General features: G+C 65.0%; 4 protein-coding genes across 4 annotated transcripts; all 4 read right to left on the bottom strand.

The window, feature by feature from the left end:
• Positions 1 to 4,659: 4,659 nt before the first annotated feature.
• Positions 4,660 to 7,574, bottom strand: MNEG_0554 (5'-nucleotidase; the record flags this gene model as incomplete). The annotated part of the gene is made up of 10 exons (XM_014050965.1): positions 4,660 to 4,830; positions 5,123 to 5,213; positions 5,356 to 5,432; positions 5,778 to 5,866; positions 6,073 to 6,157; positions 6,363 to 6,452; positions 6,667 to 6,703; positions 6,881 to 6,951; positions 7,084 to 7,133; positions 7,361 to 7,574. The coding sequence occupies 10 exons, from the start codon at positions 7,572 to 7,574 to the stop codon at positions 4,660 to 4,662; spliced, it is 975 nt and encodes a 324-aa protein (XP_013906419.1).
• Positions 7,575 to 7,843: 269 nt separating this feature from the next.
• MNEG_0553 (hypothetical protein) lies at positions 7,844 to 11,029 on the bottom strand (the record flags this gene model as incomplete). Its single annotated transcript, XM_014050964.1, has 8 exons — positions 7,844 to 7,846; positions 8,824 to 9,237; positions 9,428 to 9,576; positions 9,864 to 9,953; positions 10,170 to 10,290; positions 10,353 to 10,547; positions 10,630 to 10,776; positions 10,961 to 11,029. The coding sequence occupies 8 exons, from the start codon at positions 11,027 to 11,029 to the stop codon at positions 7,844 to 7,846; spliced, it is 1,188 nt and encodes a 395-aa protein (XP_013906418.1).
• Positions 11,030 to 11,580: 551 nt separating this feature from the next.
• On the bottom strand, positions 11,581 to 16,420 carry MNEG_0552 (hypothetical protein; the record flags this gene model as incomplete). The annotated part of the gene is made up of 8 exons (XM_014050963.1): positions 11,581 to 12,181; positions 12,359 to 12,681; positions 12,935 to 13,244; positions 13,428 to 13,652; positions 13,834 to 13,980; positions 14,245 to 14,792; positions 14,972 to 15,175; positions 16,049 to 16,420. 8 exons carry the CDS (start codon positions 16,418 to 16,420, stop codon positions 11,581 to 11,583), a joined length of 2,730 nt encoding a protein of 909 aa, XP_013906417.1.
• Positions 16,421 to 19,160: 2,740 nt separating this feature from the next.
• MNEG_0551 (hypothetical protein) lies at positions 19,161 to 23,047 on the bottom strand (the record flags this gene model as incomplete). The annotated part of the gene is made up of 4 exons (XM_014050962.1): positions 19,161 to 20,140; positions 20,333 to 22,250; positions 22,466 to 22,801; positions 23,042 to 23,047. The coding sequence occupies 4 exons, from the start codon at positions 23,045 to 23,047 to the stop codon at positions 19,161 to 19,163; spliced, it is 3,240 nt and encodes a 1,079-aa protein (XP_013906416.1).
• Positions 23,048 to 23,381: the final 334 nt, after the last annotated feature.

The following is a 23,381-nucleotide window of genomic DNA, read 5'->3' as shown; positions in this document are numbered from 1 at the left end:
GGCTTATTACGTGTGCCGTCCCCAAAGTGCAGCTCGGATCTGGGGGCACCGTGCCACGGCCGGTGCCACGGCCGGGACGAGGTCGACTTCAACAGGACGCGAGCAACATTAAGAGCATGATTTTAGTCGCGCATATGCACTTGTTCACGACGAGCGTGTGCGTTCTTTGTCAGCGCGCGAAAGGTCCCCGGCAGCAGTGCGACGGAGGACCACAAGAATACTAGCAATTATGACGATAATCAATAACTGCGGGGGGAATGGCCTGGCTGAACTACGTTGTTGTGGCAGAGATCACCAAGTTGCGCAACGACCGTGTTTGACTGTGTGTCTCGCACAGTGCCATGCATGCACCGCATTGCCAGTACGGTAGGACCTGGCTGTCCTTCAGTCAGCATGAGGGAAGAGTCTTAAACGCGCAGCTCTATGTCTATGAGTTCAGGGGTGCCACTTGGTACTCGCTGTGCGTCATCACCATGATGGGTCGTCAGAGACGGTGGAACCGATCACATTGAACTGCATCACAAACGAATCCGTATGCAATGGCATAATGCCCATTGCGGCGTGAGAATGACTTCAATGAATGTGAATCTGCAGCGGGATCCAGGCCTGTGGCAGTTGGCGAAGCGGTGGCGGCAAGCACCGCAATAGCTGTAGGTGTAGCGTCGTCATCAGGATCTTCATCCGTTGTGAGCCTCAAGCATCAGCTCCCGCATTCACAATTCACAAAGCTCTGCCTGCAGCTAAGGCTTTGCAAATTATTATGATCTTGAAAGGGTCTAAGGAATTAAGCAGCAGGTGAATGCTTCTCAAGGGCGGGCAACGGGGCAACGCAACCGAACCGCAAACGCCACAAACTCGCTCTTCTCCCTCCCGGACTAGTGCCCTCTAGAATTCCACAAATGACACACGCTCGGCCGCCAGCTTTGGAAGGCACGCGAGCTCGCAGATGCTGGATCGCGGTGATGTGCCAAATGTGGCCAAAACAACCACGCGCAGCAGCCCCACCCCCCGGTTTTGTATCTGTCACTGTCAAGCGAGGGAATTGCGCGTCAAGTTGACAGAAACCTGAAGCTCCAGGCTGATCAAGTGCGGCCGGGCCAGCCCTGACGCCGGTTTCCCAAACCAGACAAGTGAGTTGGCGTGGGCCCCCCTGGCGGGGAGTGCTTGATCCCCAAGGGCTGCAGGCGGCCAATACTGCCAGAGTCTAGGTGACCTCAAGCGCCCAAGTTGGGTAAGCTGCTCTGCAAGGACCTGTCTGTCACGTGCAGGCAGGTGGGTGTGCCTGGTCAAGCCAACAAGGGCGTGCAGCACGTGTTGGCTAGCAAAGCAGAAACTCAGGTCAAGGCGACGCAGGCGCGCAAGCTGCACAAACGCCCCGGCGCCTCGATGCCATGACCTCCGTGAGTGCCACATTCTGTCGAAAGAGAAGCTGTCGAAACGTCTCGTTCACCCACAAGGAAGCCCACGGCATCGCGGCATGAACCGTCCAGCAGGAGTCAGGTGACACACTCAGAGCTGCATCAGCGAGCAGCAAACGTGCTCAAAACCTAGGCGCCACGACCGTCGTCGGCACAAGGGGGTGGGTCCAACGTGCAACTGTTGCAGGTCTGACAGCCCGCATGGCGCACTGGCAGCATAGGGCTCAACACAACGGTGCTCGGCGCGTGAGGGCACGATGCAGAGCGCCTGTACGCAGCCACCAGGTACAGGTGAGCGCCACGGTGAAGGGGCGGGCAATGAGCTGGCCAAGCCTCCCGCCGGATTTGTGGGGGTCCAAGAGTGCCTCGGAAGACCAAGACCCCACCAGCATGAGGTTGTGCAGATCGGGTAGCCGCCATGCCATGGGGGGCAGCCGCCATGCCATACACAAGGCGCTTGTGCATGCCATGCATGCCGCACGGGCAGTTAGAACGCAGGCTGGTCAGGCAGCATCATGCAGCAGGCGGCAGTGCCCATGGCCTGCTGGAACATGACCACATCACGGGAGTTACGCAGTTTTATGATGGAGGCGGTGACACCAGATGGCAGCCAGGGAGCCTGGCTGCAAGGATGCTGCAGGGGTGATGCTGTGTGGAGGCCATTAGGGGGAGTGTTGCGGCAGCCGGGGGGCATCCTGTGCAGGCTACACACACAGCCTAAGCATCATGGAGCTGCTCTCGATGCGTGGTGCGCGCACATGCTGCGCTTCTACTTGCTGGGCTGCGGTGCCTGTGTGGTCTGGTCCTATGCATCCATGTGATGCTGCTGGTGGATTGCTGCCAGCAAGCAGCAGGCGTTGGAACGCACTGGTGCCCTTTCTGGTGAGATGCAATATGGCGACACACTGTGATTACGCGACAATGATGTAGGGTGTTCAGCCTGGCGGGAGTCACTTGCACTACGGCGCGGTGGCGCTGCAAGTGGCGAAACTTTTGAGGAGGCTCTTGAACCGCAGCGCATTCGCCAGTCACATGTATGCGTCAATATTCTCCGCAATTCAGGGCAATTCTCTGCCCACCCCGCCAGCGCCCCACAGATCACTAGATCGCGGTTTCGCTCCGTGCGGTTGTCACCAGGTCAGAAACTTGGGCGCATTTGTGACGTTCTGAGCACTATTGCCCAATCATAAATAGTGCTGTTGACGGCGAGCCGGGCTGGCTGTCACACCCGCGTCACACCGGTGTTCAGTTCATCCAAGGAGCGACCAGGGGCCGGCGCCGTCGGGAGGTGGCCCAGCTCTCAGTGCGACCCAGCCTCACCAGCTACTGCAGCCTCCTCGTGTGTATTTGCAGCGCTTGCGCGGGCGTCTGACGCCATCAGCATTGATGGACGCCGCACGTCTGGCTGCTGTCGCACGGACCCTGCCTGTGGACACACGTCGTGTACTGACGAGAGAGCAGGCACGGCAGGTGTACGATCGGTGAGTCAGCATCCATGCGCGTCGGGTCACCGGCAGGCCGCCCTCCTCTGCCACTCGGCAGACGGCCAGACGTCTCGGCTGGTGCCTCCACGCTCTCATCAAGGGGCGCCCCATCACGGTTGGCACTGCTCTTGAATCTCGTCACCCCCAGAGCTGGCGCCAAGGTCCGAGACAGCGACAGCGTCTACGGTGGCCCTGCGGTCTCAGCCCTGCTGGCGGCTGCCAATCTGGGCAGCTGCAGCAGCATCTTTGAGTTTGGCTGCGGCAGCGGACGCCTGGCAGACCGGCTGTTGCGGCGGGGCGAGCTAGCGCCAGGGGCGCGGTACATCGGGGTGGACGCCAGCCCAGTCATGGCAGGGCTCGCCGAAAGGCAGCTGCAGGTGCGTCTTATCTGGGCTTCGACCCCATGAAGTGTCAGTTAGCATAGCATCGGCCCCATGGGGTAGATCAGGTTGGGGTTGGTGTCGCAATGCTCTGCAGCCGTCTTAGTGTGGCCTGTGCTGACGAGCGGCTGCTGGGATGCTGACAGGGCTGACTGCTCGCCCCCCAACGCGCGTGCGGCCCAGGGCCTGGCCAATGCATCCGTGCGCCTGGTCGAGGGGGACCCCTTCCAAGCGTGCGCGCCCGAGCGGGACGGCTCCTTCTCTGCAGTGCTGTCGACGTACGTGCTGGACATACTGTCAGGTCTGATGCAGGCTGGACGTCTCGAGCGCGGGCTTAGGGGAGAGGCTGCGCCACTCGCATTAATTCTGAGCAAGCGGCGCCACCCAAATTCTGCACCAGCTCGCCGCAGGCTTCATATCTACTGCCTGCCGCTCTGCAGCCAGCACACAGATAAGTTTTCTCGGCCGCACCAATGCCGCCAAACACAATATCGTGGCCCCACAGTTGATGACGTGGCGGCCTTCTTGACGGAGGCCTGGAGGCTTCTGGAACCTGACGGGAAGCTGTGCCTGGTCAATCTGGGGGAAGGCTGCACCCCCGCCACCAGGCTGGGGTCTGCAGTGTGGGGCGCCGTGCACGCGCTGGCGCCCACGGTGTGTACATAGCACAAAGCGGGGTTGCAGCGTACTTGATGGGCAACCTTGCCACTGCAGCTGTCCTGTGGGCTCGTAGGGGCAAAGGATTAGCCAGTCGCAAACAACCCGCCAGGGTGATAGTCGTTGGCACGACCGGTACAACCGCACAGCCAGTGCAACAGCATTCAACCTCCCTCTCCCAATTCATTTGTGCTGTGTTGGCAGCTGTTCAAAATGCATCACAGTGCCTCGTCCATGGCATGCGGCGCAGGTGGTAGGGGGCTGCCGGTCCCAAAGCCTGCAGGAGTTCTTGGGCCCTGGCTGGGTGGTGCGGCACCGGCAGCTGGTGCCAGGGGGTCTCGTGGCGAGCGAGGTGCTGGTGGCAACAAAGGGCGGATGAATGACAGATTTATGAGAACCACGCTTGCTTCCAACTTGTGACTGTGTGTACAGTGAAGGTGTTGTGGCTCTGCACGAGGCTGACTGGACCCTCAAGTTGCAATGGCGCTTGTTGTGTTTGAGGTACCGCCGCCCTCATGCAGGCTTACACTAGTTAAATTGTTGTGCTCTTGGCAACAGGTTGCGCCGTTGTCCGGTCAGACCAGCCAGGTGTCACTCAAAGTCACTTGTGTGCAAAATCATGAGCAATCTCTCAAGAGCTCAGGAGCAAAATTTTTCGCCAGAAAACAATAGAAAGACATTGTTTGAACCCACCAACACACACATACACATTTGCGGTTGCTAGTCTGCCAAAGGCCACTCAATGCCCTCTATCCCGCCAGCCTCCAAACCCAGCGCCGCCGCGGCCCGCACCACCACCTGCGCCGCCACCGCCACTGAGCCACGCGCATGCCGCTCCTGGATCGCGCTCTCGCCGCTGTTGGCACTGCTGCTGCCAGCGGCTGTGCGGCTCTGGGGTTGAGGGAGGTGCGGGCAGTATGTGCTGCATGATGTATAAGGGACAGCACGTTGCCCAGAAATGGAGGTCAGCATGGATTGCTGGGGCGGGTGGCTGGCTGAGATGCGGGGTCCTGCCTGCAGGGCGCTCCCTTCCCTTCAGGTCACCCCTGGTCTTCTGGCCGGTGTGAGCTCTTTTGTTCTTGTTCCGGCCACAGACACTTGCTGGCCCCTGGCCAACCAGTCGCCCGCCAACCCCCGGCCCGCCAGCAACCTGCAACCGTCCCCTCTCCTCCCACTCACACACCTTAAAGAGCAGGTCTGACCGCAGCCCGAGAGGTGTGACGCTGGCCCATCCGCCAGCCACAGCATCCATGTCTGAGCCGTCAGTGCCATCTCTGTGCAACCAAGCATGAGGGAAGGCATGCGGGCTTGGGGACTTGCGCTCCTCACGCAGAGCGTTGCGCATGGGGAGGGGCGTCAGGACGCACCCAGACCAGGCTGAGCAGGTGCCACATACACATGACCAAGCCAGCTTACTTGCGATACCCGCCAGCAAAGTTCCTGAACATGCGCGTGTCCTCTGTGCGCTCCTCGATTTGGGGCATGTGGCTGCCCTGCGATTGCCGTGCCCGCCGAAGCAACAGCATTCAGTTGGTTCAGGGAGTTTGCCACCACTGGTGCAACACAGAACAGCACATGTGATGCGCCGTTGCACTAAGGCGCCGCTGCAATTTGCAGGCGCTCTTGCCAAGCAGCCAGGCTGAGTTTGCGGCACCTTACGCATCTGCTTCACCCCAACACACAGCCCTGATTACATCCCGACCTGCCTGATTCGCGTCAGCATAACCCCCCGATTCTGCAGCGCCCTGATTTCGCCATGCTGCTGTTGCAACGCCCCACTCCTTGCCTCCAGCCCCACATCCCCTGAACGTCTGGCCAACAGGCTGCCCCCCACCCACCTGTCCCTCCTGGACCTCCTTGAAGTTTGGGAAGAAGCAGCCCGTCCCCTGGTGGGTCAGCTTGATGCCCTTCATCTCAGACACGTCCCCTGCGGCCGGCCGGCGTGCCGCAGCTGTGGTCGTCCGCCGAGGACATATCCAAAGCAGCAGCAACCACAACAGATGCACCTCCGCCCAGAGCCCGGGGCAAGGACTCCGTCCTGTGAGCAATCAATTTCGGCTTGCAGTGGCTGCGGCAAGGTGCGCCGTCTGTCAGGCGCAGGCACTGCAACGCGGCAGCACCAAGGGTCCCCACCTGCCGGGAAGTTCACGTTGAGAACGACGCCCTCAGACATGTCACCCAGGGCGGAGGGGGACTCGGACAATATGGACAGCAGGGCCTGCGGGCCGGGGAGGAGCCACGGGCGTGGGGCAGTGAAGCATACAGCACACTGAGGGGGGACGGGTGGGCAGGTAGGTGCGGGGTGGCCACAGGATGGGTAGCTAACCGGGCCTCTCTGCCAGATCCTGACCAATCCGTCTTTGACAGCCCGGGAGGGTGGAGCATACAACGGCGGAAGGACGGCAGCGGCTACGTGCCTTGACGAGGGCCGCGCTGATGGCAGCTGAGGGTGCGTAGTCATCCACACGCCGTGCATTGAAGTTGTCCAGCGACAGGGCGATGGCCGGCACACCCTGGTTTTTGGGGGTGAGGGGGTGGGCAGGCCGATTTGTCTAAGAGTGCGAGTTCAACAGCATGCAAAAGCAGGAAGGTGGCAGTGCATTGCCGACCCGCCAGGGCTCAAAGGTGGACCCCATTTGATGGGCAACGGAGGCTGCAGGCAGAGACGGGGCAGCGCGTTGCCGTTCAGACCCGCACCACCAAGCGAAATGCCACCCAGCAGCCCACCTTGCAGGCAGCTTCTCGAGCCGCGCCAACCGTGCCACTGCGTTGGCCGCGTGCAACGGGGGCAAAGAACTTTACTGATATCATGTTTGACCTGCCAGGTTCGATTCAGTGGAGACGCTACAGGCCAGGTAGGCATGCAGCCAACTGGGAGCGGCCCACAGTCACATGATATTATAAGAGATCCGATTTCACACACTGCGTCGCGGCGCCCCACCTGTAGATGACGTGGAGGCCGCAGTTGTCGCCCCGGTTTATGCCCGACACCACCAGGTCAAAGTCACCACCCTGGGGAGCGGCCAGCAGCGTTCAGTCACGCACACCGATTTAACAGCTGAAAGTTGTGGGAGCGTGCAAGCGCACCTGATTCCTCTGCCACCCGCCCTGCCGCCCTTTCCTCATCCCCCAGGCGCCACCAACCTCAAAAACGGGTCCATGTATGGCGAGCATGACGGAGTCTGCTGGGGTGCCTATTGATTGTCAGCCGGGGGTTGCGGAGGTATCAGAGATGGCGACAGGGGTGCCAAGTTGTGAGCAGAGGGTGGCAAATATCCGGGGGCTGACGCCATGCATGCTGCTGTCAGTATAAACATCACATGGGGGGCACGTGCGCATTTTCAGGGTGTGCCCACAACCTGGTGCTGCACGCTGCCGCCTCACCAGAAACTCCCCTGCTCCCCATCCACGCGGCGCCCACCGTCAACAGAAAACGCCGCCTTGGCACCCTCCACGCCGGAGTGGGGGTGGCAGGCCAGGAACCGCCGCAGCGACACCGCGTGGCTCTGTGCGCTGCGCTCCTCCGAGGGCGCGCACACGAAGACGTCGGCCTCCTTGGACAGCGCGAGCACCAGCGCCCGCAGGCCTGGCGCATCAATGCCGTCGTCATTGCTCACAAGTACGCGTGCCGGCATCGTTGGCGCAGCAAGCGCTCTGTGTGAGCGCGCTAGGTGTGCAGTGAGGATGAGTAGAGACCTCTCGGCGGTCGGCGCAGAAGCGCAGCCAGATGTGGTGGGTCACCCGTGAGTGAGCTGAACCCAGAGTACTAGATAAAACGTGTTGGTGGTTACAGTGCAGAAAATGAAACAATTCCTTTCAGATCGGGGCTGGTGTGATCAGGGGGCTGTATAACAAACGCTGATTTGCGTCGAACGAGCTGAATTCGCTTTTAAAAGGTGGATGGTCACTGCGATGGGATTTGTGGGTGGCAAAGAGAGAGTCTGCTGTCCATTGGCAGCAGGAGCAAACGCCTGAGTCATTGGGGTGCGAAATCACGCAGCCTGGCTCAACCCAAGGAGCAGGTACGTTTGAGGATCATATGCCCGTCGCATGCCCACACTTAGGTGAATCACGCCCTCACATGCCAAATCAGGAAAGTAATGGATGTTCCGCCGCTGGATGCGAAGGGCGGGGCGTTGCCAACCTTGGTCTGACGCATCACCTGTCTCAGCAGCCTGTAGTTCGCAATAGCCGGCACTGCTGGCTGCTGAGTGTCCTTAAATGCAGCAAAAGGGCTGCAACCCTCGAACACCACCCCATGTTTTGTATACAATGTCTCCTTAAGCTTACCAAGAAGCATGGCACATGCACTTGACAGCTTGGCACAGTCAACGTGCAGATGGTGCACCACCATGACCTTGCGGCAGCAGAAAGGCAGTACTCCAACATGAGCGTTCTGTACTGGGATCATGAACAACAACTGAAGCATTGCGGCCTGTGCCAACACCGGCCAGGAAAGGGCTGCTTCATCAGCTTGACAGGTGACATTACACACAGCAACACTGAAGTGGTTGCTTACAAACGAATTTTGAACTCATGCCGCACACCGCGCCAATCATCCAAGGCGCCTACGGGATTAGGCACTGGCCATGTGTCCACCTTGGCGCCGAGGCGCGCTCCACCCGTCCATGCCCCACCCTCTGGTCTCTGCTGCCCCTCAGCTGTGCTGCTGCACCCAGCCGCAGCCTCGCCACCACCACACCCGCCATTGCATGCTCTCGGCTGCCTCGCTGTGGTTGAGGCCACCCCTGCCTGGTTCGCGCTTGGTCCGCGGCTGCTGAGGCCGCACACTTGCGACCCGGGGTTGATGTGGCTGCCGTCCGCGCTGCTTTCCTGCGCCAGCAAAGTCCGCAGGTGTGCGGCGGCCTGTTGCTGCCGACGCACCACATCCTTCTCCTCCCCTTCCTCCTGCTGCAGGGGCCCAGCGCGGTCGTCCACATCGCTGTTTTGCTTTCCACCGCCGCCATCCTCATCGTCCTGTTGCTGAGCTTGGCCACGATGTGGTGAACACTGCATTGCCTCCGCTGTGTCTCTGTGCTGCGCTGCTGGTTCTGTTTCTTCCCGCTGCTGCTGCTGCTGCTGCTGCTGCTGCTGCTGCTGCTGCTGCTCCTGCTTTTGCTGCTGCTGCTGCTCCTGCCGCCGCTCCTGCTGCTGCTGCTGCTGCTGCTGCTGCGGTGGCAGTGGCTGGCCCTCGCGGGGGCAGGGATTTGGCGAATAGAAGCGCTCCACCAGCTCTGCTCGGCCGTCGCGCCACACCACCAGGCCCAGCTGTGAGCGCGTGCCATAGCGCTGGCCGGGCTGCGTGCATGGTGGGGTGTGGAGCAGAGTCGAGGGTTGACTGATAAGGTCTTTGGCTTCCATGACCCTGTGAGAACAAGCGGCGAAACGCCAGCCTGGAATACTGTGCCTTCTTGCACAGCGCCACAGCAAACGCCTATCCCTCCCGGGACCACCGCTGCAACCGACTCCGACCCTCGCCCCGCCCCACCTGTAGTTCGAAGGGGGTCACAAACCGCGCGCTCAGCAGCCGGTCCAGCTCCTCCCCCACACCCGTGATGGGCACGCGCCCCGGCTCTGCCGTGGTGGTGTCGGCCATCAGCTCCCGGCTGAACAGCCGGTCCCACGGGATGGCGCCTCCTGGGGTGATAACGCACGTGCATGGGAGAGCGTGAGCGTTGGCGCTCAGACCCGTGGGCGCTCAGGTGCTGCGCTGAGCATGTGTCCTGGCGCATGCTCTCGCACTCGCGTGCGTCCTGCGACCGCGCGTGCCCGAACGTGTAGGCAGATAAGGCTGTGGACGAGGTGCACAGGGACTGGGCTCAGTGCGCTGCCGCACAGGGTTCCAATGGCGGAGGCCAAATAGAGTGTGCCAGACACCGCTTTTCCTGAGCCAGGCCACTCCCCCACCTCTCCTACCCCCTCACCCTCAAGATCGGCCTCCTCCAACATCTGCTGCAGCTGCTGCATGCCGTTCTGTACCTTGGGCCACTCCCCAAAGAACCCGTTGCTCAAGCCTGCCGCGGCGGAGCCCAAGGGGTGTGGGGTCCAGCAAGCCGAGGCGGGCGAAGCGGAAGTGCAGGAGGTACCGCTTGTGCTGTTATCCGGCTGTCCAGCCAGCTCACGGTAACGCATGATGCAAGGCATGACTCATGAGATTGTGCGGCTGGATGAGCTGAGGAAGGCAGCAATGCACCGGCCACACACGGGCCGCAGGGCCTAGGCATGCCCACCGTGCAGTCCGGGCTGCAGCTCCCGCGGCGGGCGGCCATCGCGGTTGCAGAAGAAGGCCGCGGTGCCGCGCCGCAGGTCCCCCACCGCCACGCTCACGCCCATGTAGTCGGTGCGCAGGGCCTGTCAAAGTGGGGCCGCGGACAGGGGGTGGGGGTGGGGAGGCCTGGACAACATGTGCGGACGGCGACGGCGGGGTCAACGCGCCCGCACGCTGCAGCATGCGGCTGCTGCTGCTGATGATGCTCCTGCTGCTGCTGCTGCTGCTGCTGCTGCTGCTGCTGCTGCTGCTGCTGCTGCTGCTGCTGCTGCTGCTGCGGGGGCTGTTGCTGCTGATGATGATGATGACTGTTCTGGTTCATCTGACCGCCTTTTCTTCCCTGACTGGGACAATTGCAGACCGGGAAGGCTGGGTGCGTCGAGTAGCTGAGCAGAGCTGCGCCCGGCCACTGCCGTGCCAACCTGCAAGTACTCCAAGGGAGCCATGTCTCCTGCCAGGAAGTCCGCTGTCAGTGCGCCACGGCTGGGAGCCGTGGTCGTCTGCGGGAACGACGGGGGTGCCTTGCCGCTGCCGCCCGCCGCCCCTCGAGCAGCGCCCGCTGCCAAAGGCTGCGTCATGAAAGATTTTGGCTTCAGCGTCACGGCGATGCGGCAGTCGTCCATGCTTTGTATGATTGGCTGCGACAGCCAACCCCAGCAACAGCCAGCGCGTGCATGCCGGCGCAGCATCCCTCGAGCAGCAGACGTTCAGCGCAGCGGAGGCGCTGATTATGCGCGCTGCTGCACCGCGCACCTCGCGGAAATTGGTGAGGAACGCCCAGCGGCCGCCCTTTGTCACCCCCAACCACGTGCCGCCGCGCATAGCATCTCGCCCGGCTAGGATGTCCGGGTTGGACTCCCAGAAATGAGCCGGGTCGGTGGGCCTGCAGTGCAGGCGTGAGTCAGCTCAGCAACCGCTTCGCTGCGTTGCTGCATTTGCATCGGCGTTTGAAACAACCACTGTCTGCGGCATACAGGAAATCCAGCTTCTATGGCACCTGTTGTAGAATTCATCACGGTTGAAAAGCAGCAGCAAGAGGATCCGGGGGTGCGCGTCCAGCAAGAACAGGCTTGTGCACATGGTCTTACGTCGAGGAGCAAAAACGAATAATGACAATTGATGGTTTGCCTCGTATGGCGTCAGAGACAAAGCACCATGCGTTCACGCCACAGCATCTTCTGCATTCACCGCGCCCGCCACGCGTACATTCGCCGCAGCACCCTGGACAGCGACCGCAGCCAGGCCACTCCCTGCGCAATCCTCGCACGTTCTTGATTACTGGGCAGGGACACAGCAATAATGCAGCAAGCAATTTGGCAACTGCCGCCCAACCAACTGTGCCTCAACAGTGTCACTGATGCCCTGTTCGCGCATCAGCCTTTCACGTATCGCAGGGCATCGATGCCCTGCGCCAGCAGCGCGTCCTCCACCAGCCGGTGCGCCTGGGCAGCTGCCTGCGCGTGCCGAGCCTCAATGTGCATCACAGGAGCCTCGCGCCTGCCCCGCAGTGACGCGCGGCGCTCAGACGTCCCGCTGCTGCTGCCGCCGCCGCCGCCCCGCCCGTGCCGCACAGGAGGCACCGCGGCGGGGCCAGACGGGCCCCTGCTGGGCGGCCGCGGCGAAGGGCTGCGGCTGCGCGCCGCCGCACCGAAAGCGGCGACGTCCTCCGCCCGCCGCCGCCACTCGGCCGTCGACGTGAGGCCGCGGCCCCTGCTGCCGGATCGCCCCTCAGACTCCCCGTGACCGCTGCCGCGCCCCGACGGGCTGCTCGGCGCTGACACCCCGGCGCCGCCCTCGGCGCCACCCGCCACTGGCTCCGCTGTCGCCCCGGGCGCCAGCCCTGCCGCGACCGCCAGTGCTGCGCTCTGGAGCTTTTCCGCGAGCGCGTACCGCTGAGCAGCCGACCGCACCGCTGCCGCGCGCTTTGCCGCGTCCCTGGCCTCAGATCGCTCCTCATCGGCACGCCGGCTTGCCCTGCAGGTAATGGTATTCGGCACCAACCAAGTCTGACAGGCGTGCACACACCGAAGGCCACAACAGGACACTGTACAGCTGGAAACCAGTTTGTTTACACCTCTACTGCTGTCCACCAATCACCCAAAGCGCAACACCCCCCCCCCCCGCACCCTAAGGCCCCACCCTCTGCCGCACCTGGCCTCCTCTGATTCGTAGCGGCCCTCATTTAGGGCCCGCCGCGTCGCCTCACGCTTCAGCCGCGCAGCCAGAGTGTCCCCGACCTCCAGCCGCGCCCGGCCCGCGGCACCCGCGCCTCGGGCGCCGCCTCCTCCGGCTGCTGCGGCACTTGGCGGTGGCGTGGGCGTCACAGGCGCACGCGGCCCTGTGAACGTCCAGCGGCTCTCGGGCAGCTGGTGCTTGTCATCGGCCGCCTCGTCCGCGATGCGCGCGCGGCGCTCCGCTGCTCGCGCCTCGCGTGTGGCCTGCTCCTCCCGGGTGGAGCCGTTCAAGTTGAACTCCTGAGGACGGTGAGGTTGCGCAGAGCGTCGATGATCGAGAACCACACTGTCCGCTTGTGTATGTGTATGTGTGTGTGTGTGTGCGCGCGCGCGCGTGTGCACGTGTGTGGGTGTGTGTGCACACGCGTGCATGTGTGGGCGTGAGTGAGGGTGTTGCTGCACCTGCACAGAATCCGCCTGGGCACTGCTTCATGCCCCAGGCCCGCCCCTGGCGGAATCCTCAGTGGTGCATCTAGCGCCGTGCCGCCCGCACCTGAGGCACCGTGGCGCGCCGCTGGTTGCTCTCCTTAGCGGCCGCGAGACGCCTCTCCCATGCGCTGTGCAGGGAGGCGAAGTCCGGCACCGGCTGCGACACCACGCGCCCGTTCACCCGCCGCGGGGCGCCCTTCCACGCCTGCTGCGCCGCTGAGCGCGGCCGGCGCCGTTGCGGCCCCGTGGCCGGGCGACAGGCGGTGTCGCCGTCGGGGAGGGAGGCCGCTGAGTGGCGGCGGGGGGTGGCGGTCGCGGAGGGCGGCCCCGTGCCCATGAGCCGCTCACGGTAGGCAGCAGCCGCCGCTGCTTGCCTGCGGCCAGAGTCAGTGTGTGCGGTGTCATGTAAGAGTGAGCGCCGTCTCAAAACAATGGGGCAGCTGGCATCGCCACCAATGTGCGGGGTGAGGGATTCGGGCCTCTTCACATGCACTTTCTCGAGGCAGCCAACCAATGCCTCGTCCCCATCACCACCCCGCCCGCAGCGCCGCGCTGACCTGGCCTTCCACGTCTCCTCCAGCCGCTCCCGCGCCCGCTCCCGCGCCATCTCCGCCCGCACGCGCGCCGCCAGCCGCCGCGCCTCCTCGTCGACGCGCATTGCGTCAAACAGGCGCTCCCCCACATGCTTCGGGATGGGGGCCGCCTTGAAGGGCCGCTGGAAGCGGGATGGGTCCTTGGCCGCCCGGCGCTGCTGCTCGCGCTGAGCCTCGCGGTCCTGGTCCCTTGGGGGGCCGGCGCAGGGGTGGCCGGGGAGGGGGGGTTTGCGGGGCCAGGTGGCAGGAGGGCGAGGCAGCATCCAAAGGCGTTCAGTGCCCATGCACCCATCATGCCCGCGCTGCCCTGATCGTTGCCCGCGGGCCCCGTCATCGCCGCCCTCTCCCCCCTAGAATATCATGTGCGCACCTGGTGTAGAAGCTGAATGGCTGCTCCGTGGCCGTCAGCGCCGCCATGCTCTGGCTGTGCCCCGCCTCCCGCCGCGCCGCCTGGCCGGCAAGTATGGCATCATAGCGCGGCTCGAGCGTGGAGGGCGGCACGGGGTTGGCCTTGAACCTGGGGGTGGTGCGGTGACGTGTAATTAAGTTGGGCGTGACGGCGGTGACGGTGACGGTGACGGTGACCAGCATGGGTGGGCAGGCCGGTCGATGCATACATGTAATCTTCAGCTTTGGCTCTGCTTATGCTGGGGGTCCATCAAGTCTGTCAGCTCGGCGGCATCCAGCCATCCATTTCCAACCGGCACTACCGGTTGTACCTCCCCCGCTTCCGCAGGCAACCCCACAGCAGCAAGGCCCCTCCCCTGATTGATCACCCCACCTGATGCGCCTCACGGCCGCCTCCTCGCGCCGCCTCAGCTCCCGGTCCTGCTCGGCCTTCACCGACGCAATCAGCTGCGGCCGCGACAACGCGCGCCCCTCAAACCCAAACGGCCGCGCCACCGTCGTCCTGAACTGCGGGGCGCTGCCCGGCCGACGCCCGCCGCTGCTCGCGCCGCCGCTGCCGCTGGCGGCGTCCAGCGCGAAGCGCAGCCCGGCGGCGCCGCCGGCCTCGGCCGCCTCGTGCAGCGCGTCCACGGCGACGGCGTAGTGCGGGAACTCCTGGCTGACGATCGGCATGAAGGGGCGCCGCAGCAGCGCCTCATCGGCCGGCGACAGCGCAGCCGCGCGCGCCGTGTCGGCTGCAGCTGCGCCCAGGCCGTCGTCCCGATCATCCTCACGTTCATCTCCGGTCGACGCTGCTGCCGCCAAACCTGCCGACGTCGGACGCCTTGAGCAAGGGCCGGGGGCTGCCGCAGCGCCTGGCGCCGTGTGGCGGGGGTGCGAGCGGTACGCGTCCATCCAAGCGTTCTCCTCCAGCCAGCGCGCCTGGAAAGAGTGGTTTGGGGGGAGCCAACCCAGGGCAGTGACGCAGCGCCGTGGCATTTCAGGCAGTGACAGCGACAGCTGCTATGAGGCCTACAGCAGTCAGTTCAGCTCATCATCCAGCTCGTACACAGCAGCAGATGTTTCTCAAGCTCGTGTCCCAGCCTGCAAATCAAACCCACCCGCCGCGCCTCCTCCTCATCCATGGCCGCCCGCCGCCGCCGCTCCGCCGCCTCTGCCGCGCGCTGCCCCGAGCTCTTGGCCGCCTCGCGCGCCGCCGCCTCCCTCTCCAGGTCGGAGTCGTAGCCCGCCTTGAACGCCGCCTCGTCATCGCTGACGTCATCAACACCGCTGCCTCCTCCTCCTCGTTTGCCGCTGTCATCCCTCTGCAGCCCAGCCGGCGCGAGCGTGGCTGCCCGCGCGCCGGGTGCAGTGCAAGCCTGTGTGGCAGAAGCCGCCGCGGCAGACGAGGAGACAGCGGCCTCTGCGGCCGCAGCCGCGCGTGCGAGGCCCTGCAGGCGCCGCCGCGCCATCTGGCAGTCCACCTCGCGATTGAAGTCGTCAAAGCGTGCCGGGTCAAACGCCGCGCACGCCAGCCGCAGCTCGCGCTCTGGGCTGACGGCCTCAGCTTGGCGTCGGCCCTGACGCGGTCGCTCACGCTGCTGCCGCCCCTGCCGCTGCTCCCGCTGCAGGGAATGTTGCTGCTGCCACCGCTCCTCATCCCCGCTGCCCTCTGATTCAAGATGCTGATGAGCGCCGCCCTGGGAGCTGCGCTGCAGATCGTCGTCATCAGCCTCACATGAGTCGCTCTCGTCGGCAGACGGCCCCACGTCCTGCTGATCCTCCTCCAAACCTGCCTGACAAACTCCCTCACCCGCAGCCTGCCTCTCCTGCTGCCCCTGCTGCCGCTGATCCCAGGGCGCCCCAACACCATGTGGCCGAGCAACAGACACAGCGCCCAGCGCTGCAGCAGCGTGCCGCAGCGCTGCAGAAACAAACACCGCGCCCAGGCTGCTTTGCGGGGCCGCGCCCTGGCGCTCCGGTTCATATTCATGGTCGCGCTCCTCAGCGTCCAGGCCGCCATGAACAGCGCCGCCGGTGCCGTCGTGCTGCATGTCAGGGCACGAAGACCTCAGCCGTGCCACCATGGCCGACGCGGCAGGCGCCGACCCGCCGTTCGAGCCGCTGCGGGCGCCGGCGTCCCCGCCGGCACTGCTGCGGCGGGCTGGCGAGCGCTGCGGTGACATTGGATGTCTCACAGGGAATGTCTGCTCGAGGCCTGCGGGGGCCAGGGGCCCCTGCCTGGTGACACTGGGAGAGCTGGCCACGCCCGCTGACGCTGGTCGCCATGCGCGCGCTGCCGCGCTGGCACTTCCTGGCCTCAGCCGCGCGGGCCCGCTGCAAGGCGCCGCTGGCTGGTGGCGGTGCGGGCTGCGCGCCGCCGCCTGCGCCTGCAGCCGCAGCTGGTCCGCCTCCTCCTTGGCCTGCATCTTCTTGAGGGCCTCGTCCTGGCAGGCTGTGCGCAGGTAGTGGCGCTCCGCCAGGGCGGGGTGCGCCGGGTCAAAGCTCCACAGCTGCTGCTTCACGGGAGCCTGGGCAGGGACAGGGGCGTGTGACGAGTCTGGAGCCATGACAGATAAGAACGCTCGAGGCCTTGCGTGCCGAGGCAGCACAGCACAGTCACCACAGGCGTCACACTTGAATGTAGCCCAGCGCACCACCCCGTAGGACTAATTGGTGCCCAGCAAAGCAGGCGTGCGCCACATCACGGTAGCCCCCCCCCCCCGCCCCCTGCCAGTCGCACCATGGCGCCCTCTGATGCCGCCTGGGAGTATTTGAAGTCGGGAGACAACGGCCGGTGCTGCTTGACGCGCCAGGCCTGGTAAAATGCATCATGACCAGCCTCGTCCCTGCCAAGTGCAGCTGCTGCCGCCGCCCTCGGCGACTGTTCCACTGCCCCACCAGCCCGTTTCTGCCGTGCGTGCCGCGTTGGGGACTCAGCCGAATGGCTGGGCGCCCTGCATGCTGAAGGCGCCGCACCGGTCCGCTCTGCTGATGGCGGGGCGCTGCTGTCGCTGGTGGCACCTGCGTCCACGTTTGGCTGCTGGCCCAGCGCCTCCATCACCCCCAGTATCTCCTCCATATCGCCAACACCTTTGTCGCCCGCTTCGGCACCTGTCGCTGCCTGCGCCGCGGCAGCAGCAGCTGGCACCCCATGATGGCACCTGGGCCGCGCGGCAGCAGGCCGCCGTGATTGCTTCGGGACGCCGGGGCGCGCAGGGCGCTGGGCTGCGGTGCCGTGGTCGCGCTTCGGGTGCTGCGTCTCCAGGTCGGTGCTGCTGGAGGCTGCGAATGCCTCCTGCAGCAGCGCCGCATCGTCCTCTGCTGCAACGCCGCTGGGCGCCTCGTCACTCGCAATGCAGCGCACTCCTTCATCAACCGCAGCGGCGGGCCCCGCGGCGCCTCGCGACAGCAAAGCCTACGCATGCAATTGAGCGCCTTGGTGATCGTGAAAGACGAATTCCGCGTTGTATGGTACTGCACTGTCACACCGCTTTCCCGCTTGTTCTTTTGCGACCTTGTGCTTGCTCACCAAATTCGCAGCTTGCTTGGCAATCGCACCGCCTCCAAATCTACTAGCAAGGTGATCCTTAAGTGATCCTTTGGGCTTGTCCATGCCGCCTTGAATGGTGTTCGCGTTGAGAGCTACCTACCGACAATCCACAGGGCTCGAGCACCGCTTCCAGCGCTATTCTTTTTCCCAGATATTTCCTGAAGGATTTACACCGGGTTTCTGCAGGACCTGAAAAGACGAAGCGCTGGCTCCGTGCCGGTCAAACATGGTCAATGCAAGCGCAGTGCTGCCTTCGCCATGTATCGCTATACGGCAATCCCCAAGCCGGGTCACCATTTACAAGCAAGCCGTGAGCATGGACCGCAACAGCTCCACGCCACTCGCACGCAATTACGCAGCAATGCGCACATGCTCGAGTGGCAATCACGGTCCCGCACGCGTTGTCGCTGCCAGGCGCTCATATGCCTGCCGCGCCGCAGACGTCAGCCTGCTCTGGAGAGCCGCGTAGCACTCAGGCAGCGGCATGGCCTCAACGTTTGCAGCTTGCAGCCCGTTGTCAGCGTCCCCGCCGCCAGCAGCTCGTGTGCTCGCCGGTGCATGCGAAATGCATCCCAGGTATCGCTCGAGCACCACCATGGCGCCGCCGAAGGATGACAGCATGGGGTGGAAACGCAGCCGCACTGCCGCCAACTGTGCAGCCGTGCCAAGCTGCCCCTCATCAACGAGCTGGCAGACGGCGTGCGGCAGCAGCACAGCGGCACCCTCGCTGCTCAGGGCCACTGCAAGCGCGACCGGCAACGCCGCGCTAGCTGCCGGTGGCTCTGTGGCTGCATCTGCGTCAGCTGCTGCTGGCTGGGCATCCCAAAGCGGCAACAGTCCAAGAAGCAGACCGCACGCCTGGCTGAAGGCTAGCTGCTGCAAATGCTGCTGCTTTGTGGCACTCTCTGGCAGGAGTGACACAGAAGATGGTCTCGGGCCAGAACTCGCCAGGCCAACAAACCGGCTGCGGAAGAGGGCAGCACACAGTAGATGGAGCACAAACGCATCTCCAGCTGGCAACGAGCAGCAGCGCAGCCGTGCGGCCGCAACGCTCTGCTGTGACTTGTATGGTGAAAGCAGGCCCAGAGCCAAGGCAGCGGGCAAGCCCAGTGCGAGCTCTGCGGCTGCGACCAGCGCCTCGCATTCGCGCTCCGTCAGCGGGAATCGCTGGGGGCTATTGCTGCAGCTGGCGCCGCGATCACCCCTGCAGTTGCTGCTGTTGCTGCTGCTGCAGTTGCCGGCAGCGAACCCGTCAAAGGCCTGCAGCAGCATGTCGCCCTGACCCCGCTCTGCCATGGCCCCAAACAGGGCCGCCCAGCACGCGTGCAGCGACGAGACCGCTAGCTGCTGGGCTTGCCCCTGCTGCTGGGCCACCAGTGTCTCCCCATTAATGCGATTCTCATGCTCTTGCTGTGGCTGTAGCTCCTGTGCTGGCAGCGGCGCCGGCAATGTAAGCTCTTCGCCGTCCCTCCAGGTGTCCGTCAGCAGCAACCGCAGCGCCACCAGCTGCTCGTGGGAGCTAGCCGTGCACAGCAGGCGGGCAAACAGCGCCTCTGCCGCACTGGGGCTGGCCACGTCTGCTGGCTTGACCTGCGGTGCAATGCCGCACGCAAGGGCGCCCAGGCTCACCTTATGTATTGCACACTCATAGATGCAGCATGCCAGGTGAGGCATTACTCAAGGCGGCCGCAGTGACGTCTTGGCCAACGAATAGGCACGGCAAGACACATCGCCATCATAACGCGCGAAAACTGGGTTCACCACAACTCACAGCACACCTGCGTGTCGGGAAACAAGCAATTGATGGCAGCCACGGTGCTGGTGAAGACAGCGCCTCCTCCCGCCATCAAGGGTACGCCTGCGTCCTCGTGGCTGTCGCCGTCGTCGGCCTCGCCGCCGCCGTGCGCGCAAGGACCGCTGCCTGCTGCAGCTGTCTGAGCAGCGCCGTACGCAGATCCAGACTGGAAGCTGCCAGCTTCAGAGCTGCCCACTGCCTGCCGCTCCTCCGCCATTGTGACTCCCCATTTGCTGATCTCATGGGTGGCCTGTTCTGCCGCCTGCTCCTCCTCCTGCGTGTAATCATCCAGCGGCAGCTGAGGCTCTGGCTCCCCATCCTGTATGTGATGAAGCGGCTCTTGACGCTCCTGCTGCTCCTGCTGCTCCTGCTGCTGCTCCTGCTGCTGCTCCTGCTGCTGCTCCTGCTGCTGCTCATGAGGCCGTCGTTCCGGTTGCTCCAGCTGCCCTTGCCCGTGCTGCAGTTCAGGCCCCTGTGTTTGTTCCACCTCGTGCTCCTGCAGCTGCTGCTGTTTCGAGTGCCTCCCTTCTAGCTGCTGCTGCTTACACTCCTGCTGATGTTGCTGTTCATGCTGCTGCTGCTCCAGCTCCTCCGGCTCCGCTTCCCGCGCTTCCTTCTGCTGCTGCTCCTGCTGCTGCTCTTGCTGCTGCTGTTGCTCCTCCAGCTCCTCTTGCAGCGCTTCCTTCTGCTGCTGCTGCTGCTGCTGCTGCTCCTCCGGCTCTGCTTCCCGTGCTTCCTTCTGCTGCTGCTGCTGCTGCTGCTGCTGCTGCTGCTGCTGCTGCTGCTCCTCCGGCTCCTCTTGCAGCGCTTCCTTCTGCTGCTGCTGCTGCTGCTGCTGCTGCTGCTGACTGCCCGCAGCATTGTGCTCTACCACAGCTGGGGTGTCCTCTGCAAACGCGGCTTGCTCCAACGAGCTGTCTGGCGGCTGCTGGGTTGCCCCGCCTGGGGGGAAGTGTGGTGGGTGGGTTGAGGTGTTGAGGTGTTGAGGCGGGTGAGGTGGGATGAGCAGAGCGGCGCGCTGCAGCGAGCAGCACCGCCTCCATGGGCGCCAGCAAGCAACCCGCCTCCGGCATCACACATGAGCGCAGGGCGTCAACGGCCTGGCCCATCATACACCAATGCACCCTCAATCACCTTCAAACGACTTGTCAGGGTCTGGCCCAGACTCCACCTTCAAACGCCGCCGAGGCTTTGTTAGCCGCCGGTTCTCGTCCGCATGCCGCAGCCGCTGCCAGCACCGTTCCGCGCCGTCGGTGGCCGCTGCCTCGGCCCCGCTGAGCGACCCCGCCGCCCTCAGTCGCTGTGCTGCAGAAGTGATCTCCGACACCCGCATTGCCACCAGCCGCCTCCGCGCAACCGCGGGGCGCTCCCCTCCGTTAAGAGTGGAGCGGGCCTGCGCGACCTCGTCCGCATGTGGCGCAAGAGCAAGCAGCAGCTGGGATGCCGCGCCGACTGTTAGCAGCCGCTGCAGGTGGCTGAAGCTCAGGGCGCCTGCGTTGCTGCTGCTGCTGCTGCTGCTGCTGCTGCTGCTGCTGCTGCTGCTGCTTTGCCGCGTCACTGAGCGCCTGATGCTGCTCTGCTTGTTTATAACTTCGGCGCCAAACTGCGCATCCACCCCAGCCGCTGCGCTCCTCACAGCCTCCCAAAGCCGCGACTCCGCCTCTGCCGCGCTGCCGCCCGCCACCAGCGCGGCGAGCAGCAGCTCCGGCTCGCCCAGCGTTGGCACGCACTCGCACGCGCCGCGCCCGCCGGCCGCAGCAGCCGCGGCCGCTTGAAACAACTGTTCGCTGCGGTGCATCGGCGCCCCGGCCACAGTGACCGCAGGCAAACCGCGGGCCGCGCCGGACGCCTCCTCCCCCGCGCGGCTCCTGCCCTGTCCTGAGGTGCCGGCCGCATCCAGTCTGACCTGGCACTCCAGGAGTTCATCACTCAGCACCCCCAGCTGTTCCAGCGGGCAGTGGCGGGCCGCAAACGCCAGAAGCGGCAGGCGGGAGCTGTCAGCAATGGCGGCCGCCGTGGCGTGCGGGCGCCGGGCAGGGGGCTGCGGCGCGTGGCTCGGGAGCGGCAGCCGTCGCGGGCGCTTGCGACGCTGACTGGGCGCAGGTGCCATGGGCTCCTCAGCGGTGTCCTGCTGCTGGCCCTGCTGCTGCTGGTCCGCCGGCTGCGGTCCTTCTGCCGGCTGCTGCTGGGCCTCCTCATGCTGCTGCTGGGCTCCTGCAGCGTCCCCAGAGCAGCCCTCCCGCCCTGAAGCCACCGGCGAGCGCGGCTGCTCAGATGGCTGCTGAGTGAGCGGCGTCGCCGGGGGCTCGGGCTCGGCCGCATAACTCACTGCTACCGTTTCCTCACTCCCAGCTTCTGCTGCAAGCGGACCTGGCTGCCCGACGCTGGAGGCGGCCACCGTCATGATGGACTCTTTGGTTGCACCCTCCCAAACCTCTTGGTGCTGGCCCGCACCGACCTGCTGCCCCTCCCCAGTCTGGCTGGCCTGGTCGTCCGCGCCCTCCTCGCTGCCACTGGACGCCTGGGCGGCTGCGGCAGGCCCGCCCTCAACAGATGGCCGAGGGCTGCCATGACCTGAGTCGCCATCACCACGGCCATGACGCACGACGACACCCGCCTTGCTCTCCTGCTGACGTGCTGGCCCTGAAGTCTCGACCTGTCCAGGGTGCTCCGGCTGCACCCCTTGCTGCTCCTGCTCTACATGCTGCTCCTGCTCTACATGCTGCTCCTGCTGCTGCTGTTGCGGCTGCTCCTGCTGCTGTTCCTGCTGCTGCTGCTTCTGCTGCTGAACCTGCTGCTCCTGCTCCTGCTCCTGCTCCTGCTCCTGCTCCTGCTGACCCTGCTGCTGCTGCTGCTGCTGCTGCTGCCGCTGCTTTGTGATTGTAATCTGCTGCTCGTGCTGCGCCCCCTGCTCCCCGGGGTGGGGCGCCGCCAGCGCCGCAGCCAGCCGCCAGGCGGGCGCGTGCCCTGCAGCCGCCAGGTGGAGCGCCAGGTGCTCCGCCACAGCCACCTCTCCCGCAGCCAGAGCCATCTCGCCGGCCAGCAGGCGCACCTTGGGGGTTGTGGACCGGAAGGCGGGTCGTTGGCGGCTGATTGGCCGGCAGCGGGTCGCGGAGAAAGAAGGGCAGCGCTGCACTGCAGTGCAGCCGCTAAGCATCGTCACCGCCAACGCACGCAGCGCACAGCCGTCGAGCGCATGAGCATCCCGCCAACACTACCCAGGGCCCCGGGATGCAGGTGCTGGTCCACGGCTGCACGCGCCCCCACCTCCATTTCCGTCTCCCTGCTCTCCAGCCCCAGCAGTCTCGCCACCTCCAGCACGTCGCTCAGCCGCCGCCACGGCGCCACGCCCACGCCCCCAGGCCCGCCGTCGCGCGTGGCAGCCTCGCCAGGTAGCACCTTGGGACGCGCCCCTTCTTTAGCGACACCCGCAGCGTCGCCGCCCGCGCCCGTGCCCGCCCCCGCGGCGCCCAGGCGGCCTGTCGTGAGGGCTCGCAGCAGTTCCCGCCTGTCCATGCCGCTCAGCTGTGACGGCAGGAGGGTCACGCCAAACTCCGGCAGGCGGCGCAGCGCGGCGACGGCGTCCAGCTCGCGGCGCGCGGCCTGGTGGGGTGGGGTGAAGCGTGTGGACGCGTCGCGGAGCGGGTCTGGGTGGTGGTGGGTGCAGCATGTGAGTGAGGCTGCTGGCCAATCACAGGCTTGAGGGTGGGTGAGGTAGTTCAAAGCGCGCCTCCCTGTCAAACTGTGGGCTGGACAGGTGGCAGCTGCTATGAACCTGCGTGAGGGCTGCCTAGCCCACCCTTCTTATTCCGAACCTCCAGCAAAACCCAACGACGACCCCACACGCATGCGTGCACACACCCACGCAAAGTCAGCCCACCCTCGCACAACTAAACAACACCCCACCTTGGACCCCGGCAGCAGCTCCAGGCAGGCCGCCGCCTGGTCCACCGCCGCGTCCTTCAGGCTGGCTGCGGAGCACAGCACCTCCCGCGCCACGCCCAGCACGACCGCCTCGCACTCCGCGCCAGACAGCAGCCCCTCCGCCCCCGCCAGCTCAGCCCCCGCCCCGAGCGACCCCAGCAGCGCGCCCACGCCACGCTCCGATGCGGGCCCGCCGGCAGCGGCGGCGAGCAGCGCAACGCCCGTCGTGCCGGCGGCGCCGGCGGCGCCAGCCGCCAGC

This window comes from Monoraphidium neglectum (genome assembly GCF_000611645.1).
Source record: "Monoraphidium neglectum strain SAG 48.87 unplaced genomic scaffold scaffold00046, whole genome shotgun sequence".
In the NCBI taxonomy this organism is placed as follows: Eukaryota; Viridiplantae; Chlorophyta; class Chlorophyceae; order Sphaeropleales; family Selenastraceae; genus Monoraphidium; species Monoraphidium neglectum.
Note: the sequence above shows the minus strand (reverse complement) of the source record. Positions and strands in the feature narration are given on the sequence as shown.